The 20,453-nt window shown below is 50.8% G+C and overlaps 1 protein-coding gene across 3 annotated transcripts in view; it reads left to right on the top strand.

Annotated features, from left to right (window-relative positions):
• SLC5A10 (solute carrier family 5 member 10) overlaps positions 1–20,453 on the top strand; it is a 69,985-nt gene that overhangs the window by 49,102 nt on the left and 430 nt on the right. For 2 of the 3 annotated variants that reach the window (XM_045824545.1, XM_045824544.1), the window contains 5 exons: positions 8,356–8,463; positions 15,923–16,073; positions 19,596–19,764; positions 19,893–20,108; positions 20,364–20,421. In XM_045824545.1, coding sequence (XP_045680501.1) covers positions 8,356–8,463; positions 15,923–16,073; positions 19,596–19,764; positions 19,893–20,108; positions 20,364–20,421 — 702 coding nt within the window. The remainder of the gene's footprint in view (positions 1–8,355; positions 8,464–15,922; positions 16,074–19,595; positions 19,765–19,892; positions 20,109–20,363; positions 20,422–20,453) is intronic. The other variant, XM_045824546.1, reaches the window with a different exon arrangement.

Genomic DNA, 20,453 nt, shown 5'->3' with positions numbered 1-20,453 from the left:
GCTATTGTGAGTAATGAACACGGGAGTGCAGATATCTCTTAGAGGTGGTGATTTCACTTCCTAAAGATATATAACCTGGAGGTGGGATTGTTGGATCATATAATAGTTCCATATATGTATTTTTTTTTTAGGAACCTCCCTGTTTTTCATAGTGGCTGCACCAATTTACATTCTCACCCACAGTGCACAGGGTTCCTTATTGTCCACATCTAATGCATGTCATCTCTTGTCTTTTTGATGACAGCCATTCTAAGAGGCACAAGGTGATAGTTCATTGTGGTTTTTATTTGCATCCTGATGATTAGTGATGTTGAGCACTTTCTTATGTACGTTTTGACCATTTGGATGTTTCCTTTGGAAAAATGTCTGCTTAGTTCCTCTGCTCATTTTTAAAATCAGAGAGATATATATACATAGCTATTGAGTTGTATGAGTTCTTCATATGTTTTTGGATATTATCCCTTTCTCAGACATGTGTTGCAAATATTTTTTCCCAATCTGTAGGTTACCATTTAATTTTCTTAACAGTTTCCTTTGCTGTGCAGAAGCTTTTTAATTTGATGTAGTCCCACTTACTCCTTTTTGCCTTTGCTTTTGGTGTCAAACCCAAAAAATCATTGCTAAAACTGATGTCAAGGAACTTAGCTCCATGTGTTCTTCTAGGAGTTTTCAGGTCTTATGTTCAAACCTTTAATCCATTTTGAGCTGATGTTTGTGAGTGGTGTAAGACAGGGGTCCAGTTTCATTCTTTCGCATGTGGACATCCAGTTTTCTCAACACCACTTACTGAAGAGGCTGTCCTTTCCCTACTGTATAGTTGTGGCTCCTTTGTCATAAAATAATGCACTATATATATGCATAAATTTATTTCTGGGCTCTCTATTCTGTCTCATCTATCTATGTATCTACTTTTGTGCCAATACTATACTGTTTTGATTACTATAGCTTTGGAATGTAGTTTGAAATCAGGAAATGTGATGTCTCCAGCTTTGTTTATCTTTCTTAAGATTGCATTGGCTATTTGGGGGTATTTTAAGGTTCCATCAGATCTTTTAGAATTTTGATAGGGATCACATTAAATCTTTAGATTGCTTTGGGTATTATTGACATTTTAAGAATATGAATCCTTCTAATCCCTGAGCACAGAATATCTTTCCATTTATTTGTGTCTCCTTCAAATTCTTTCATCAGTGTCTTATAAGTTTTCAATACACAGATGTTTTACTTCCTCAGTTAAATTTATTTTTAGGTGTTTTATTCTTTTTGTTACAATTGTAAATGGGATTGTTTTCTTAATTTCTCTTTCTTATAGTTTATATTATTAGTATACAGGCACACAACTGATTTTTGGATCTTGATTTTGTATCCTGCAATTTTATGAAAGTAATTTCTGTAGCTCTTCTTTTCATCCTTTTCACAGGCATATTACACAGAGCAAAAGCTTTGAATTTTGATAAGGTCTAATTTGTTGGGGAGTGTAGGAGAGATAACCGATTGATGTTTCTCTCTCACATCAATGTTTCTCTCCCTTTCTTTCTCCCTCATTTCCCCTCTCTCTAAAAAAAATTTTTTTAAGAAATGTGTAAAAACTCTGCCTTGCCCTAGGTCTCAAAGATTTTCTACTGTTTTTTCCCTAAAAGTTTAATAGTTTTGTATTTAAATCTGTGATCTTTATTTAAATTACATTTTGTTGTTGATGCTATTACAGTTGTTCCAATTTTCCTCCCTTTGTCCCCCTCCACCCAGCATCCTCACTCCCTCCGGATATCTCCACACCATTGTTCATGTCCATGGGTCGTGTGTATAAGTTCTTTGGCTACTCCATTTTCCTATACTTTCTGTACTGTACAACCCCATGGCTATTCTGTAACTACCTATTTGTACTTCTTAATTTCCTCAGCTCTTCACCCATTACCCCACACCACCTCCCATCTAGGAACCATCAAAACACTCTCTGTATCCATGATTCTGTCTCTGTTTTTGTTGTTTTCTTAGTTTGTTTTTTAGATTCAATTGTTGATAGATATGTATTTATTGCCATTTTATTGTTCATAGTTTTGATCTTTTTCTTAAATAAGTCTCTTTAACATTTCATATAATAATGGTTTGGTGATGATGAACTCCTTTTGTTTTTTTCTTGTTGAAGAGTCTCTTTATCCACCCTTCAATTCTAAATAATATCTTTGCTGGGTGGACTTAATCTTGGCGATAGGTCCCTGCTTTTCATGACTTTGAATATTTCTTACCAATCCCTTCTAGCATGCAAACTTTCTTTTGAGAAATCAGCTAACAGTCTTATGAGAACGTCCCTGTAGGTAACCAACTGCTTTTCTCTTGCTGCTTTTAAGATTCTCTCTTTATCTTTAACCTTTGGCATTTCAATTATGATGTGTCTTGGAGTGGGCCTCTTTGCATCCATCTTGTTTGGGACTCTGTGCTTCCTGGACTTGCATGTTTATTTCCTTTACCAAATCAGAGAAGTTTCCTTTCATAATTTTTTCAAATAGATTTCCAATTTCTTGCTCTTTCTCTTCTCCTTCTGGCACCCCTATGATGCGAATTTTTTAATGCTTGAAGTTGTACCAGGGTTGCTTACACAACTTTTGTTTGTTTATTTTTTTACTCCTTTATCCTCATGTTGTTCTGATTGGTTGTTTTGCTTCCTTATGTTCCAAATCATTGATCTGATTCTTGGCTTCATCTACTCTACTGTTGTTTCCCTGTAAATTGTTCTTTATTTCAATTAGTGTATCCTCCAATCCTGACTGTATTGTTTTGTTTTGTTATTTTTTAGATTTTATTTATTTTTAGGGAGAGGGAAAGGGAAGGAGAAAGAAAGGGAGAAAAACCACATCAATCCTCTCGCACCTGAGGATCTGGCCCAGACCCAGGCATGTGTCTTGACTGGGAATCAAACCTACAACCTTTGGTTCATAGGCCAGCACTCAGTCCACTGAGCCACATCATCCAGGGCCTGAATGGACCTTTTTTATGCCATTGAGTTCCTCACTAAATTCCTTGAGCATGCTTATAACCAGTGTTTTGGACTCTGCACCTGATAGATAGCTTATCTTCATTTTGTTTAGCTCTTTTTCTGGAGTTTTGATCTGTTCTTTCATTTGGGCCATGTTTCTTTGTCTCATTTTGGCAGCCTCCCTGTGTTTGTTTCTATGTATTAGGTAGAATGGCTATGACTCCCTGTCTTGGTAGTGTGGCCTAATGTAGTAGGTGTCCTGTAGAGTCCTATGGAATAGGCTCCCCTTTCACCCAAGCCAGAGGCTCAAGCTGTACCTTCCATGTGGGCTGAATACACCCTCTTCTTGTAGTTGAGCCTTGGTTGCTGTTGGCAGATCAATGGGAGGGACTTACCCAGGCCAATCAGCTGCAGGGATTGGCTGTGAACACTCACTACCAACCTGTGCCCTCCATGGAGAATCAGCTGTGAAGGTTCAGGGTGGTGGTGCTCTGACGTGCTCTGTAGCTGTCCACTGGGTGAGCAGGCCCTGGGGTTTCCTGGGTGGTGCCAGCCAAGGTCAACTTCCACCTATGTTTTGCCTGGGGCCACCCTGCCTGAGTTATAAAGTTATCTGAGATGGCTGTTACTTGTGCTGGGCTTGGTGATTCCCATGTGAAGTCAAGCTGTGAATCTAGGCTAGCTGCTGCTAATACAGTGCCTGAAGCCACTTAGCAGGAGGTAAGGGAGCTGGGGGCTCACTGAAGCTGGCTGTTGCTTATTTGAAAGGATTTAGTAAGTTGTGAAGCATAAGCCAAGACCAGCCATTCGTATGGAAAAGCCACTTCAGTGTTAACAGTGTTAAATTGGGTGGGACTGGGTCTCTAGGGATCTCCAGGGTGAGGCAGTGTTAGGTTGATGGAGTCCCAGATATGGCACCAGCTTGCCAGCTCTGTGGCTCTGTGGTGGGAAGTTTCAGAAAAGGGACAATAGTTTTTGCCCACCTTTCTGTCCAGGAGAAATCTTGCACCCAGCTCTTGCCTTGATGCCAGCCTCTTCAGTTCTTCCCTTAATGCCACTGGTGCCTTTCAAGCTGCTACCCCATTGCTGGAGCTCAAAGGGAGTAAGTCTGAGTAACTCCATGTGCAGGTTCTTTAAGAGAAACTGCTTGGGACCTCAGAAATTTCTTCCACTGACTCAATCCCTACTGGTTTTTGCAGCTAGAAGTTATGGGAACTTATCTTCCTGACACTGGAACCCTGGTCTGGGGGGCCTGGTATGAGGCTGGCACTCCTCACTCCCAAGATATCCCTTCTGAATTTTTATCCATCACACATGGATGTGGGACCAGCCTGTTCCATATCTCCATCCTTCCTACCAGTCTGGATGGGTGTGGTTTCTTTAATTCCATAGTTGAATTCCATTCGACTCTATTTCTGACAGTTCTGAGTAATGGTTGTTTTATATTTTAGTTGTAACTTTTGATGTGGTTGTGCAAAGAGGTGACCTGTGTTTATCTATGCCGCCATCTTGATCAGAAGTCCTCCAAATCTGTGATCTATTTTGATTTAACTTTTGTGTACGGTATGAAGTGTAGGGTGAAGTTTGAATCTTTGGCCTATGGGTGTCCCCAGAAAAGTTTTACAGAGGAGAAAACAGCTTCAGAGAATCATTCTACCCAGGGTCGCAGAGTAAGGGATTGGAGAGCTGGACTCAAATCCAGTTCTGTGAACTTTTCTTCTGCTCCCTGCTGTGACATTGACATATGGACTGGCTCCCATGAATGGCCAGGCCTGGATAGATTGGGGAGCATCTTGATCAGCCCTCAGGGTGGCATTTCCAGTGGCTAGCTTGGGAAAGCTTCATTCAATTAGTCAGCAAGCCCCAGCAGAGCCTGCCATGCATTAACCTGTGCTGGGCATCACTGTGCCCCAGGCTCCCCTGGGTCCAGGGTTGTAGATAGGGAGGCAGGGCAGACACAGGTCACAAAGTTGTTGGTGCCATGGAGGATGGTACCCTGAAGTTTTGGGGACCCAGACACCCACAGAGTTGACAGGAGTGAGCATGAGCCCCTGGGTTTAGGAAGGAGAAAAGGGTGTTGTAGGAGAAGGGAACAGCACACACAGAGGCCCAGAAGTGGGGGTGAACTTGGTGGGGTCATGTGGCCAAGTGGGCAGAGGGCTGTGAATGGGCAGTTACAGCGGGTGATCCTGACTGCAGGGGATAGAGGGCCACAGCAGGATGTGAGCAAGGAGGAACATGGGCAGATGGGTGGTTTTAGGAGCATCCTCTCCTCTCCTGCCCACAAGGAGAGTGGGTTAGATAAGGCTCAGCAATGAGGTGGTGCAGTTCCCCTGATCACAAAGCCCAGTGGCTGGACTTGGCATTGGCTATAGGGAGGGAAGTCTTGGAGGAAAGGAGATGGGCCCTCAGCTGGATGTGGGTGTGGTGCCAGTGTGGAGCCCAGTGGGGAAGCTCCTAGACCCACACAAGCCCCCTGCCCAGTCCCCGGGCCCTCACTGTCGGGGGACTGTTCACTATGGAGTTGGCACATTCAGGAGATTTTGTTTAAGTGGTAACGCCCTACCTCTGCTGCTGTCATAAAGGACAGGTTGTTCTTTCTTGGAGTTCAGCACAAACACTCAGGTAGGTGACCTGAGCCAGCCATGCTAAGAGGTGGTGCCCACGCCTAGAGCCTGGAATAGGCTGAATAAATGCAGCCAGAACCTCCTGACTCAGGCATTCTGTGCTATTATGTGGCTGTGACTCGTCATCTGTCCCTCCCAGGAGGGTTGGGTCCCCCAGGCATCACAGCCAGCCTATCCAAGCCCAGAACTTGTCAGGAGGGGCTCACCACCCACCCTCTGAATGCTGGATTCTGGTGGCTCCGGAATCCTGCCATAGGGCCCTGAGCTTGGACTTTGTTCTGGTTGTGTGTCCAGACAAGTTATGCCCTTTGTGTTCCTGAGTTCTCTCATTTGCACAGCAGGTGGGGGTGAAGGTGGTAGGGGAGGGAAGCTGGATTCAACAGTGCCTGAACTCCTTCAGGGATCTTTTTGGGATTTTGTCCCCCTCTCTTTCTTTCCTCCTCTGCCTTTCCTCCTTCCTCACACATTCATTCATTCATTCACAAATGTTCACAGAACATCTCCTCTGGGCCCAGATCCAAACTAGGTGATACCTGGGAGTGGGAAATGATTCAAACCCATTGTCTACCCTTGGGTAGCTCCCAGTCTGGCAGGGAAGGTAAAATGTGCAAGCAAACAGTTATGATTCAACCCTTGGCCTCAGAGCCCTTAGGAGAAAGCTACTCTGCCCAGGTGGGCAATGTGGGGGTGGGGTGGGGAGAAAGTCAGGGAATCCTCAGGTGACAAGCCCTCTGCAATAGGCCAGGAAGCAGGAAGTGAACATGGGTAGAGATGGAGCATCTGGAGGAGGAGGCATCTGCAAAAACTTGGAGGAACCCAAGTGCTGGGTATGTGTGAGTAAACACTAACAGGTCAGGGTGGCTGGAGCACAGGTGCCAGATGGGAGGACCCGGGACCAGTTGTTAAGAGCCTCAAATGCTTAGAAAGGATTTTTTCCCCAGGGAGCCATGGGCTCCAGGGATGGGGGGGTGGGGTCCTGAGAAGTAAGTGGTAGGAACAAAGCTGTGATTTTGAAAGGATGGAGAGGATGGGCGGGACGCAGTGAGGAGCTGCGCCTGAGGATTGGGGGGAGGAGATGATCCCTGGTGGCACAGAGTGAAGTAGGTGGGGTGAAGGCAGGAGAATAAGTTGAGGGGCTGGGGGGAGGTTGAGGGAGGGAGGGGGAGGATAGGGGACCATCACTGGGACAGGCAGGGGAAAGGGATGAATCTGATTGGACAAACTGAGTGGGAAGCGCCTGGTGGAGCAGGGAGCAGGGAGCAGGTGTCCTGGGACACTGGCAGGCTCCAGAGGCAGAAGAGGCTGGCTGGGGTGGAGGGCCATGGGGTAGGGGTGACATTGCTCCAGCCCTTCTGACCTAGAGGAAGGGATCTGACACATACCCCGCCCCTGTGGGTTGGGCATCTAAGGAAGGGCCTTTCAGCAGGGGCATTTGGAGGGGGCGGTGCTCAACCCAAGAGTGCCCTGTCTGCACAGGGAAGCCCGAGGCATGGACACCTCAAGGCTGCTGCGTGGAGACTTTACCCCCTACTCGCCCACCCCCGAATGGGCCTCTGTGGCCCAGCAGCTCCATGCCCACCCCTTCTGGTCACCACTGGGTCAGCATCTGTCTCTGAGCTTTCCTTTAACTAAAATCCCAGGGGACAGGAGCCACAGGCGCTTAAACAGTGTTTTCTGGGGAACAAGTGAGATTAGGTGGTGCTGCTTGTCACCTACACTGTGCTTGTGAGCCAGGCAGAGACAAACCGCAACTGCTATGGGTGGTGGAGGAGCAGACCCCCGCCCAGCACCGCCCCCCACCCCCACCCTCACTCCTGTCCGGGGCCTGTTGGCAGCCCTGGGCAGTGCTGAGGTTTCTGCCGCACACCCTGCTCCAGCGGCTTGCTAGGGAGGCCAGGACCTAGGGTTCAGTCTGGGTTTGGGCGGAGGCCCAGGACGTTCATTAATTCCTCCGCTCACATGCCAACTGAGCTATGTGGCTGTTCCAGCTGCTGGAGGGATGGCCACAACACATCCAAGTCACCTGGACTCCTTCCTGGACTCCTGCCATGGGGAAGAGGCAAGAAACAAATATGCCCAAGTCATCCAGGGGAGGGGAAGAGAAGTGGGAGAGGAGATGGGAGATGGGCCGGGGAGCAGAGAGGGGCGACTTGGGCAGGAGGGGCCTGTCCCTGGGGAAGGCCTGGGAGAACCACTTCAGCCGGGGGCTGGTGAGGTCCCAGCTGACAGGAAGGCTGGTGCAGGAAGGGCAAGAAGGCCAACGGGCGGCACCTGGTGAGAGGGCGGCAAGGAAGCAGGGGAGCACTGAGCACCGGGCGGGAGGCAGGATGATGGAGGGTCTTGTGAAGTGTTGAGAGGCTGAGCCCATGGGCAACTTTGGGTGGGCTGACAGGGTCATCTGGAAGCTCCTGGAGGCAGCTCAGGGTGAGGGTTGGGGAAGTGCTGCTGCCCTGAAGCTCTGACCTGAGGGTGGGGCGGGGGAGGGGGGTTGCCTCTCTCGCCACCACTTGCCCTTTTGGGGCCCTGGGGGTAGGGGGCAGCAGAGAGACTAGCCAGGGACTTAGCAGCCAGAAGAATTCTCAGAGGCCAGCCCCCTTTTTGTAACCCAGACAAGGAAACTGAGGTGCAGGCCGAAGCTGGTCAGAGGCAGTGAAAATGTGTCTCCGGTCTCGCCGTCCGCTCCTACCCAGATGTTGGTGCCTGAAGGGGCAGTGCTGGGGCAGCTGTGGGACTCTGGGCATCTCTCTCACACAGATGACGTGGGCTGTGTCGTGCCCTCCGAGTGCCTGCGGGCCTGCGGGGCCGAGATTGGCTGCTCCAACATCGCCTATCCCAAGCTGGTCATGGAACTGATGCCCATCGGTGAGGCTCTGGTGGGGTCTGGCTGGGGGGACTGGCGTGCGGGTCTGTGGGGCCGTTCTGGATCCAGCGTGATGCTGTGAGACACCCAGGTAGGGAAGAAATAGAAAGCACGTGGCGCTCACCACATGCCAGGCACTGTTTCAAGGCCTTCACGTGGGAGTGCCCTGCCTCTTCCTTTCAGGGGCCCTCTGTGCCATTATCATCCCCAGTTTAGAGACGGGGAAACTGAGACCCAGAGAGGTTAAATGAGTTGGCCAAGGTCAAATGGCAAGTGAGCTGCAAAGCTGGGATTTGAACCTGGATGATCTGCCTCCAGAGCCTGCCCCCTTAAGCCAATTTCTCTTCCTCAGGCCTGCTGAGTGACAAGCCCTTTTACAAACTGCTTCTCTTCTTCTTTTCTTTCTTTCTTTATTCTTTAACCTCAACTGAGGACATGTTTCCATTGATTTTTAGAGAGAGAGGAATGGAGAGAGAGAGACAGAAACATTGATAGGTTGCCTCCCATATGCAACCCAGTCAGGAATTGAACCCACAACCTAGGCAGGTTACCTGACTGGGAATTGAACCTGCACCATTTTGGTATAGGGGCCAATGCTACAAGCAACTGGGCCATGCCGCCAGGGCATTCAATCTGCTTCACTCCTTTAAGGCAGAATTGCTGGCTGTGTCTTATGGACTGGGGACTGGGGCCCGAGGTGGGGAGTGCTTATCCAAGACTGCTGAATGGTTGCGACTCTGCCTGCAGGCTGAAATGTCGGGGCAGGTTGCAGCCTTTTCCGTGTCTCTTGGCACAGCAGTGGTCCGCCCAGGGTGATGTGGGGCAATGAAGGTCTAGTCACAGCAGGGGTGCAACAGGGCCACAGCAAGGATGTGGGAGGCCCTGCTTCAGCTAACAGGGGAGACAGCTTCCCTGGAAGGGGAGACAGCCCAGTTCACTTCCGGATTCTCAGACCCTTCGCGTCCACTGCCCCTGGCCTTCCCTGTGGAAGGTCCCTGGCCCACCCTGCTCTGCCCTCCCCCCGGGGGATGTTAGTGCACAGTCCTGGGATCAGATTGTGGCTCTGTCACTTGTTGGCTGAGAGATTTGGGGCATGTCACTTCCCTGCTCAGAGCTTCAGTGTCCTTATTCGTAAATTGGAGATAATGACACCTACCCACCCCTCAGAACTGTTGCTGGGATTAAACTAACAATTTAGGAAAACTGCCTGGTGCAAGTCTTGGCTGCATTGGGTTTCCACCCCTGGGCCTTGCCTTCTCCTCCTGTTCTTGGGGGCTTCCTAAGCCCCCCAGCACTGACATCCAGCTGTTCTTGGGCCACAACCCCCACCCCCATCTCAGCCCTTGAGCTCCTGGTCTGACAAATGGGTGGAGAATAAGCCCTGAGTTAATCCCCTTGCCTAAGCAAGAAAAGGAGGGTGGAGAAATGTTTTCTTGGGAAAATACTTTCTTGAATTCACTTTGCTTTGGGTGCCATCCCAGTCAGGCTGACATGTGAACAGTGAGTACCATGGTGTGCCTAGAGGTCACGCAGCTGGTTAGGTGCAGAACCTGGGCCCAGCAGCCCCACCAGGCAACACATGGCACCTGCAAGGCTAAGCCCTCTGGAAGGGCCCTGTCAGATTTATCCTAAGGCTGGGGGTGGAGGCAGGCAGACAGGGAATCTGTGGTAGTGGTGGGGGGGCATTTAGACACAGGAAGGAAAAGTGCAAGAAACCTTGGGGACAGAGTTGATCCGAGGCCTGTGAGGGGTGGTGAGCAGCCTGAGGCCGCCCAGCACGAAGCCTTCCCCATCCTCAGCCCTTCTCCAGCTGGGGACCCCTGGGAGCCTGTACACAGCAGCACCTCACCCACCTTGAGGGGGACCCCTCACTCATTTTCAACCTATTGGCAGATGTATTTTTCTATATCCTGTGGGAACCACATCTCCTCTTCCACAGAGCCCAGAAGAAAGGGAGTCCCCTGAGCCTGCCAGGCCTGCCGCACACAGGAAGACCTCCAAGGCTGGGTCACTGTACCCTGCCCAGGGTGTAAGCAGTAAGCTGGGGGTCACACCCCAAGCCTTCCTCACTCCTCCACCAGCCCTGGAGCTCTGCTTCCGGCCTGTTGTGGGTCTCTGGACACCTGTCTTCCCCTCTCCAAACTTTTACTTTTTCATCTGTCATACGTTAATAATCTTTCCGTCAAATGAAGTCACGGGTGTGAAAGTGCTTTGTCAACTGCAAAGCTCTTTAGAAATGAGAGGCAGATAATAGCACCAACCACAATAGAAGCGAAACCAGAAAAGTCAGCGTCACTGGTGCCCGTCACTACTAGAAACAGTCAGCAGAGACCAGGATTCAGTCTTTGCAGGCACTTGATTCAGATGCTGGCAGTCAGGGAAGATGGCACATTATGGACCCTCAAAAACTGTCTGAACATCTCATCTCAAGCTGACATTTTTATAAGGAGAAGAAAGGGTAGGTAAGGGGCTTCAGGGAAAGGTTAACAGGATAAGAGTTGCAGTGTCCCTATGATTTTCCTGGAACTTCTTTATCTGTTAATCGACCATTCTCCATCTGCGTCACAGACTTCCCTCCCGGGAACACAAAAGCTCAGGTACTGGCTGGCAGACCCCCTGGGGCACAAGGTCGAATTGCTGTGACCTCCTGGAGTCACATGGTTGTGCCTTCCAGTTTCTGGAACAACAGCGTTCCACAGCATTAGTCACTTAACTCTAGCAACTAAGACTAAAATCTTTAACTCTTGAGTTACAGCTTTAATCACTTAGGCTTATCAACTATGACTGAAGCCAAAATCTCTAACTCTGAAGTTCCCCTATCATTCCCCTGTTCGTTTTTAATTATCTTATTTCTATAAGCTTAGTTTAATTAAAGAAATTAGTTTAATTAAACAAACTAAAACAACATAAAAGCAGATAAGATTCTCTAAAGGTCATTTGGCTATTGAATAAAGTCCTCCACATTTAGACACCATCTTGCCAGCAATTTCCTCTAAAAGAGTTTTAGTACAGTTAACTGAAGTGGGACTTTTTCCAGCTGCGGCTACGTTAGAATTTTTAAAGAAAACAGTTCTCTGTCCTTTAGAGTGACCATAGGTCCCCAATTATCTTTCCGGGGGAGTACAAACACCTACAAGACATGAAAAGAACATTTGTTCAACATAGGTTTCAGCCCACTTTCTTTCTAGTTGGCTCCCTGGGGGACCCTGTCCAGGTCTAGAGTAGTAGCACCTTATCTCCAGGCTCAAAGGAATGTATTGAGCCTGTGGGGGAGAGATCTCCAATAGAGCTAAGGTCATGAATCACAGCTAAAGTCTGACTTAAACCTCGTGTATAGTGCTTTACCTTCAGTTCTTGACCTATACACATATCTCCCACCCTAATCATAGCCCGGAAAGGTCGCCCATACAGAATTTCACGAGGACTCAATTCCATTTTGAGGAGCCACCCTTATCCTGAGCAGGGCAACAGGTAAAACTTGATCCCATTGGAGATGAGTTTCTTGACACAGTTTGGCTATGTTTTTCTTCAGGGTGTGATTCATCTTTACCTTCCCAGAAGCCTGAGGTCTTCATTCCATGTGGAGTCTCCCTTGATTTCTAAAAAATTTACTAATGTTCTGTGTAATTTCTGAAATGAAAGCAACTCCACTACCACTCTGGATGTTGCTTGGGTAAGCCAAAGCGAGGAATTATTTCCCTCAGGAAGGCTTTCACTACCTCTGAGGAATTCTCAGTTCTAGTAGGATAAGCCTGTGCCCACCCTGAAAATGTATCAAGAAAGATTAACAGATGTTTCCATCCTCAGGCCCTTGGTGTCTGAGTAAAGTCTATTGGCCAGTCCTTAAACGGGCACTGTCCTTGGTATTGCTTCCCCTCTTCTTTCTGATGGGGATCTGTCTTAGGATTGTTCTTCTGGCACACGAGGCTCTGGGAATTCCAGGACCTGTGAGCCATGGTTTAATGTAGGTGGTTCAAAACCCCAGCTCTCAGCTTTCCCTAAGTCTGCAGTGGAATATTCAGGGTTGAATTGTGACAAGTCTAGAACAGATATGAAAGGCATAGAAACGTCCCTTTAGCAGCCTCTTTCGTTGTTCAATCAGCCAGATTGTTTCCTCCAGCCACTTAGGTGTCCTCTTTCTGATGCCCTAGGCAGTGCATAACTGCCACCTGTAAAGGTACCTGAGCAGCCTCTAATAATTAAAATTTCTGTTACATGTTTAATTTCCTTGTTATTGGAAGTTCATAGTCCTCTTTCCTTCCAGATACACATTCACTGTCTTTTAAATCAATTCTGCTAGAATAAGCATCATCAATGATTTCAGTGCAGCCATGCATTAGCACAACTGAGTCAGGCTGCAGGAGAAGGGAGGCAGTCAGTAACTTCCAGTTTTGAATTGCTTGGTACCTGCCCATTCTTCCAGTAGTGAGCCACAAATTTCCTTGTGCTCCAGCAGGCCCTGGCACTTGGTGGGGGTGCATAAATAGTGATAGGCTGTTGCAAGGAAAACTTTTCAGCTTGCTGTAAAAGCTCACAGATGGCTGCCACAGCTCTCTAACAGGCTGGCTACCCCTGGACAGTGTGTTCTAGTTTCTTTGACAAGTCCAGTAAGACTCCTTTTGCCAATGTCAAGCACGAACCCAAGATACCTTATTGCTTGTTGACAATTCTGGGCCTTCTGTGCTGATACTTTATAGCCACAAATGGTTCATGCATGTTTGTATTAGAGTTCCTCCTTCTAGTTTTAGATTTTTCAAGTACTGGCTCACGGTCTCCCCAAAATCACTGGGGAGTTCTTGAAACCTTGTGGCAAGACTGTCCCGCAGTACTGAGTCTTGACCCGAGACTCTGGGTCCTGCCATTTAAAAACAAGCAACAGTTGAGAGTCTTGGTCAACCGGAATGCAAAAGAAAGCATCTGTCCAGTCCAATACTGAATACCAGTGGCTATGCCCAGGTATACCACTCTGTATGATGCCATTTATGGCCCTTAAATCTTGTACAGGGAGCAACAGTGCCAAATGAGTCTGTATTCCTGACATTTCTGAATTATTGGGCACCTTCCTTCTAGGGGTCCCTGCCCCTGGTTTGAGGTCAGCTTTTACAGGGAGGCTTGCTTAGCCCTCCCCGGCCTTCCAGCAGTCCACACAATGGGGTTTACCTGATTCTCAATTTCTTCTAGCCAGAGTTGCTTTCCTCCTCCTTCCTGTGGTTACATAAGGAACTGCTGGGCATGCTCTGGAGGGACCTTAGGTGGAGCTGTTGTTATTCTGGAAAGAAAGTGATTTGAGCACAGAGTTTTGATAACAAATCTCTTCCTGGAAGAGGAAAACTGTATCTCCCACAGCACATTCTAATGGCCTCAAGAGAAATTGGTGTTCAGCCCTGGCTGGTGTGGCTCAGTGGATTGAGTGCTGGCCTGCAAAGGGTCGCTGGTTCAATTCCCCATCAGGGCACATGCCTGGGTTGCAGGGCAGGTCCCCGGTAGGGGGCACACGAGAGGCAGTCACACATGGATATTTCTCTCCCTCTCTATCTCTCTCTTCCCCTCTCTAAAAAATAAATAAAATTAAATCTTACAAAGAAAAAAAAATGCATTCAGGGCTTCCAGAAATCCCAGTTACAGTTTAGTGAGAAACCTATTGACCACAGAATATGTTGTTCTGGTATCAATGAAGGAGGTCTACTATTTGTTCCCCCCACCATTAGTTTTTCAAGTTCTCAGACTCTGACCTCCTCTTCCCTCACTTGGGACTCTCATTTTTCCAGTGTCCTTGTCCCTTGCAGTATGATTGCCCTGCCCTGGTAGGGGGCTTGTCCTGCACTGAATTTGGTTCCCTGGCAGGTTTGGGACAGAGAGACCAGTTCAGGCTCACCTCCTCTGGCTCCGTCAGGAGGCAGAGTAAGGAGGAAGATCCCCCCCCAGGGCTGGAGGGACAGTGGGGCCTCTGACCATGCTTGCAGCAGCCAAATGTCCTGATCTCCCTGGTTCCTCTTCTGAGCTTCTACTCTCTGTCACAGGCAAAGTCCCTTTTCTCTGGATCATTTCCCATTTCCCATTCTTTAACAAAACAACTCTAATTGCACTATAGTATAGTAATTTAAAGACCTTTCCAGTGACCAGCATTGTCCCGAGTTCAGATTATACATAAGCCAAACAGTACTACTACAAAAATCTGTTTTCTTAGGTTCATAAGCATAGGCTGACAAATCAGCCAGAATTTGCCCCTAAGGGCTATTTCCCAGAATGGGGGCTCCACCCCCATTCTACCAGACAGCTGTATATTCTCACACAAACCAGAAGGCACCTTTTTACCAGACAGAGCTCTGTAATATCTAAGTCATCACACAAACCAGTAGACACCTTAGTTAACCCAGGACTGCAATCCTTAGCCAGGAAGTGCAGTGATTCAATCGAAGTGAAGGTGATGGGGAGTGCCATGAATGGGAGAAGAAGAGTTCCCCAGTTGGCAGCTGCTAGGGAGTCTCCAAATCCATACCCCAGGGCCCCCCAGTACAGGCAGCCAATGGGACCCTCCACCAAATACCCAGACTTACTGACGAGTCCTGAAGGTGTCCCATCTGGGTTTCCAGAATATAAAACTAGATAAGCCAGCATTCATGCTGCCTGTCACTACCAGAACCAATAAGCAGAGATAGGGATGGAATCTTTATGGACGATTTATTCAGATGCTGGTGATCTGAGAAGATGGAGGGTTATGTACCCTCAAAAACCATCTTAATATCTCATCTCAAGCTGACCTTTTTATAAGAAGAAAGGGTAGGTAATGGATTTGGAAGAAAGGTTAACTGGGTAAGAGTTGCAGTCTGGTGACAATTTTCCTAGTACTTCTTTATCTGTTGTAATTTTGATGTTGTTGTGTGATGAGGTGAGCTGTGTTTACCTACACCTCCATCTTGATCGGAAGTCTGCTTCTTTATCTGTTCATCAACAACTTTTAATCTGCATCGCAGACGTTTCCTCCCTGGAACACAATGACTCAGATACCATATCCATCCCTCCTGGGGTGGAATTGCTTGTGGACTTCCTGGAGTCACGTGGTAATGTATTATAGTTCCTGGAATAACAGCTTTACACATGCATTACTCAATTAAGCCTATCAACTATGACTGAAGCTAAAATCTTTAACTCTTGAGTCCCCTATGAGAAGCAGTTACAGTGGTGACTATTATTGCCAGCAAGCCACAGGCTTAAGAAGCACATTCAGAAGTTCTCAGTTTGTCCTTGGCCTCCCCAGCCTCCTGATTTTGGGTCTTTGTTCCACCACCTCAAACAGCTCAGCCTCCTCCCACCTGGATGTGTGCTGGTGGGACTTGTGGGTGGAGGCTCAGCTATGCGGTGCTGATGGTGGACCCTACACAGTAGGACAGAGACAGGAGGGGCTCCTGGGGTCTGGGGAGGCCAGGCAGGGTCCAGGCAGCCCCCGTCTCTAACCCACAGGTCTGCGGGGACTGATGGTCGCAGTGATGATGGCGGCGCTCATGTCGTCGTTGACCTCCATCTTCAACAGCAGCAGCACACTCTTCACCATGGACATCTGGAGGCGGGTGCGGCCCCAGGCAGGCGAGCGGGAGCTGCTACTGGTGGGACGGTACGCTGGGTGGGTGCTGGCACCAGGAGGGGCTAAGAGGTGGGTTTCCCAGACACATGACCAGCCTGTGGGTCCTGGGCCCCACCAGAGGTGGACTTTAAGAGATGAACAAGAGGATGCTGGGGAGGAGAGAGGAGGCCAGAATATCTCATCCATCCCACCTCCCACACTGCTCCTCTGGCTACCCCTTCACAGCCCCAGACCTCTACTTGGATGTATCTCTCACCTGGAGCACAGCTTCTGAGAGAGGGTTCCCTCCCCTGACCATCCCAGTGATCTTTCTTCTTCCCCAAACCTGAGCCCTGAGCCCTACTGATGATCCCCATCTGCTTCAGAGAGGGCCCCAAGCCAGAACTCAGGAATGACCACACTCAGGCCCCTGTACCCATGGCCCCACTGAGCTTCTGTCCATTTCCTGCTAGGCCTGCTTGTCGCTGTTTATTACCTCCATGACTCACTCCAAGAGTCCCCTTTTCAGTCCTGCCTGATACTACTGACCAAGGAATGAGCCCCTCTCCCTCCATACCTCTCACAGGGGACTATTGCCAGGTTCTTTCACAGCACTTGTGGCCCCTTAATAGGTCCAACATCTTCCCTGTGCCCCACCCCACCACAGGAGCAGGCAGGGGCTGTGTCTGGCACAGCTCTGACACCACGCTTGGTCAGGTACCGGGAGTCCTTTGGGGTGAACTCAGCAATGGTTGATGAGGAGCTGGTCTCTGAGTGTGTGCATGTGTCTGACTGGGCCCTCTCCTGGGACCCTCCTCTCCTGTCTCCCACTGAGCCACGTGGCCCCTCCTCTGCTAGTCGAGGGGCTCAGCCTTACAGGGCATAGCTTGGCCGACAGTGCACCCTCCTCCCGGGGGCCCACAGCACCCCTTGGTGGGGATCTCCCGCAGAGCTACAGGCAGTGTTCCCGTGATGCAAAGCAGCCCGCTTCTGTCAGAAGGGCCCTGCTGGGACACGCCTTCAGTGGGCAAGTGTGATCTCATCTACAGCCTCCAAAACAAGGAACCTCCCTCCTACCTGGCAGGAGGTGTCAGCCTCAGCGTCAGCACCCTCCCAGGACCACCCCTCCCCAGCCTGTGGCTCCCTGCCTTTGCGGCTCCTTCCTGGAGCCCATCCCTACTGACAGGCTTCTCCCAAAGCCATTCCATGCTCAGCAGTCCTGTAAATTGGGACCAGCCCGCTTTCCTGTTGCCCAGGGTGCACCCACCCCACCCTCCTTCCACCCTGCCATCCTCCTCCTGGCACAAGCCTGTGTGGACCAAGGGCTCCCCCTCTCTGAGTCCCACTTCTCTCATCTGCCAGTTTGGCAGAGTGGGGAGGGTGCAATGCCAGGGTTCAGCTCTCCCACACCTCCTTCCTAAAGCACTGGGGCACCCCTAACCCCTCCAGCCAGCCTCCTCTTGCCTAAGACAACCCGGTTCAAGCTGTGTTTCCCTGGCCATGTGGGGTCTGGGGTCTGCAGAACTGCAGTTCAAGGTCTGGGACTTAGAAAGGGGCAGCAGGCCCCCCTCACCAGAAGCCTGGCAGGGACATGCTGGGGACCCCACAGTCTCATCAGGTTGGGGTGGTGGCCAGAGGAGGTGTCACAGTGACAACTCTACCTCTAGGGCCCTGGCTGTTGCCAGCCCCAGGCCCACTCCCCACCCTTCTGCTCCTTTGTGTTCCTCCCCCGCCACCCCTTCTGTCTTCCATTCTCTGTGATTCTAGAAGAATGCCCAAGGCCTCCCTCGTTCCCGGCTTTGAGATGGGCAATAGGGGTATCCACTCCTAACCCTAACCCACCCTGATCTCAGGCCTGAGAGGCTCTCTGCAACTGGGCTGGGGGTGGGGGGAGTGACCTGAGGGGGCAGTCATCCAGTCAGCAGTACGGTGGGGGGCGGGGTTTGGGAAGGCCTTGAGCTGGGCCTTGGGAGGTGAGGGGGTTTGCTGGGGGAGGAGTTGAGAAGGGCCTTCCAGGCAGAAGGAAAAGCCTCCAGGTGTGGGGTCCCTCTGGCAGCCAGGTGTGACGTAGTCCAAACAAGAAACCCTCCAGGGCAGCAAGAGGACAAGGGCCCTCCGCCAGGCTGGGCTGGGGAGGCCGAGGACCGGCACAGAGATGCTGAGTCTGGCTGGACCCGGGGAGCTTGTATGAGGAGGGCAGGGTGGGACAGGTGCTCAGGGAGGATGCCTGTGCCTTTGAAGAGGGCAGTGCCCGTGCCTGCCAGACAAAGGGTTAATTGGCTTTAATCAAAGTGGCACCTCCTGCCTCCACCCTCTCCCTGAAGCCTGGGAAGGGAAGAGGGAGGGAGGCAGGAAGGAGTGAAATCGGAGGGCAGCAGAGTCTGAGGCTCTCGCTGCGCCAGAGAGCAGAGACAGGGATTGGGTTATAATTGCGCTTTTGTTAATCTCAGAGGACAGCAGGCTGAGAAGGGGGCAGGTGAAAACCCTAACACCCACCTTCCCCTCATGCTCTCAGCAGCAAGTTTATACAGAGGAAATGCAGGGATTTGAGAGGGGGAATTCCCAGGGAGAGCACTGTGGGTGGGGGGCCGGTAGGAGGGTGGTGGTGATGGTTGGGGTTGAAAGGGGAGTCAGGCAGCCTCTTCCCAAGTTCGCTCCCTTTGCTCCAGCATCCTCTCCGTTAGCTCAGCATTCCTCTCTCCTGGGGTCCCTGTGGTTCGTGGCCAGGGAGGCTGTGTGTTCTCTGGTCAGGGAGGAGCAGTATAAACCACTTGCTCTCAAGCGTCCTTGGTCAGGGAGGGTAAGGTCTTACGATTCATCAGTTGGCTGTAAGTTGCTCGAACTGTTGAACCTTGTTTAATTTTCTTGTCTCAGCTTCCCCATTCCACTCGCCCAGGAACTTTCCTAACTTCTTACTGTCCTACCTCAGGAGAACCCACCCTCAGCTGCATACACAGCCTGGTGCACCCCTGCTCTCCCACTCAGGGTTCCATGGGGTCTCGTCCACCACCCACTTTAGGGATGAGAGGCACCCAACTTACACAGGGGGGTGGGGTGCTCAGCCAGGGAGGATAGATGGAACATTTCACCCAAGCTCTGTCCCTTTAGCTGAGTTGCCTGACCCTTCAAGGCTCCAGGGCCCACTCCTTCCAGAAGCCCTCCTGGATTGGTGCTTCCTCTGGGCTCCCACATCCCAGCCCTGACCATAGGGTGACAGGCTCCTCACTGACCGAGGCCCGCTCTTCACCGACACTGGGCTTCTAGCACAGTGCCCTGTCGTCAGGTGGGCTCGTGTTGAACAGTTAGGGGAATGAACACAGGAAGCATGTCTCTGCTGTGGAGGGCCCTTACCCAGAGGGAGGCAGGGTGGGGAGGGGAAGGGGCTGCTGGAGGTCTCATGGAAGGGTTTGGAAGGGCAGGACTGGCCTCCCATGGGAGGAGTGGGCCGTGGGCCATGGGGGAGGCTGGAGCTGTGCGGCAGGGCACAGATGGGGAACAGGCGTTGGTGAGCAGGGGCGGGGAGGGTAGGGGAGGGAAGAGTCTGCTGCTGAGCCCCTCACGACCTGTCCACAGGCTGGTCATTGTGGTGCTCATCGGCGTTAGCCTGGCCTGGATCCCCATCCTGCAGGGCTCCAACGGTGGGCAGCTCTTCATCTACATGCAGTCAGTGACCAGCTCCCTGGCCCCCCCAGTGACTGCGGTCTTCACCTTGGGCATCTTCTGGCGGCGTGCCAATGAGCAGGTGGGATGGGAGAAGAGCTGGGGAGAAGGGCGGAGGTGGGGTCGAGGCCCAGCCATGGTGTGCATGTGTGTGTGGGGGGGACCTCCGCCTTCCTCCCATGGCCCGGCTGCCCTGACCCCTTCCCCCAGGGGGCCTTCTGGGGCCTGATGGCAGGGCTGGCAGTGGGTGCCACAAGGCTGGTGCTGGAATTCCTCTACCCGGCTCCGCCCTGTGGTGTGGCCGACGTGCGGCCTGCCATCCTTCGAAGTTTCCACTACCTGCACTTTGCCATCGTCCTCTTCGCCCTCAGTGGAGCCGTGGTGGTGGTTGGGAGCCTGCTGACACCACCACCCCAGGGAGCTCAGGTAAGCCTGCCCTGACCCTGGATACATGACCCTTAACGTGTTCTGACTCAGGTCCCATTCTGGCTCCTGACCCTCCGACTCAAGAATTTTCTAGCTCTTGACCTCACCCCTGTCTGGCCCTGGCCCTGGCCCCTGGGCTGAGTTTTGTACTCAGTTGCCCTTTTTCATCCCTGACCCCTGATCTTGTCCGGGCCCACCCCAACTCCTACCCCGCCCCAGTCCTGCCACACCCCCATCAGTGTGCATTCCCTGCAGATCCAGAACCTCACCTGGTGGACTCTAGCTCCGGACCAGCTCCCGGGAGTCAAAGCAGGTATGCATGTGACCCCAGGCACTCCCTCTCAC

The sequence above is a fragment of the Phyllostomus hastatus genome, unplaced genomic scaffold (assembly GCF_019186645.2).
Source record: "Phyllostomus hastatus isolate PE091 unplaced genomic scaffold, TTU_PhHast_1.1 phas_scaffold_55, whole genome shotgun sequence".
In the NCBI taxonomy this organism is placed as follows: domain Eukaryota; kingdom Metazoa; phylum Chordata; class Mammalia; order Chiroptera; family Phyllostomidae; genus Phyllostomus; species Phyllostomus hastatus.
The sequence above is the reverse complement of the archived record's forward strand: the minus strand, read 5'-3'. Positions and strand labels throughout refer to the sequence as shown.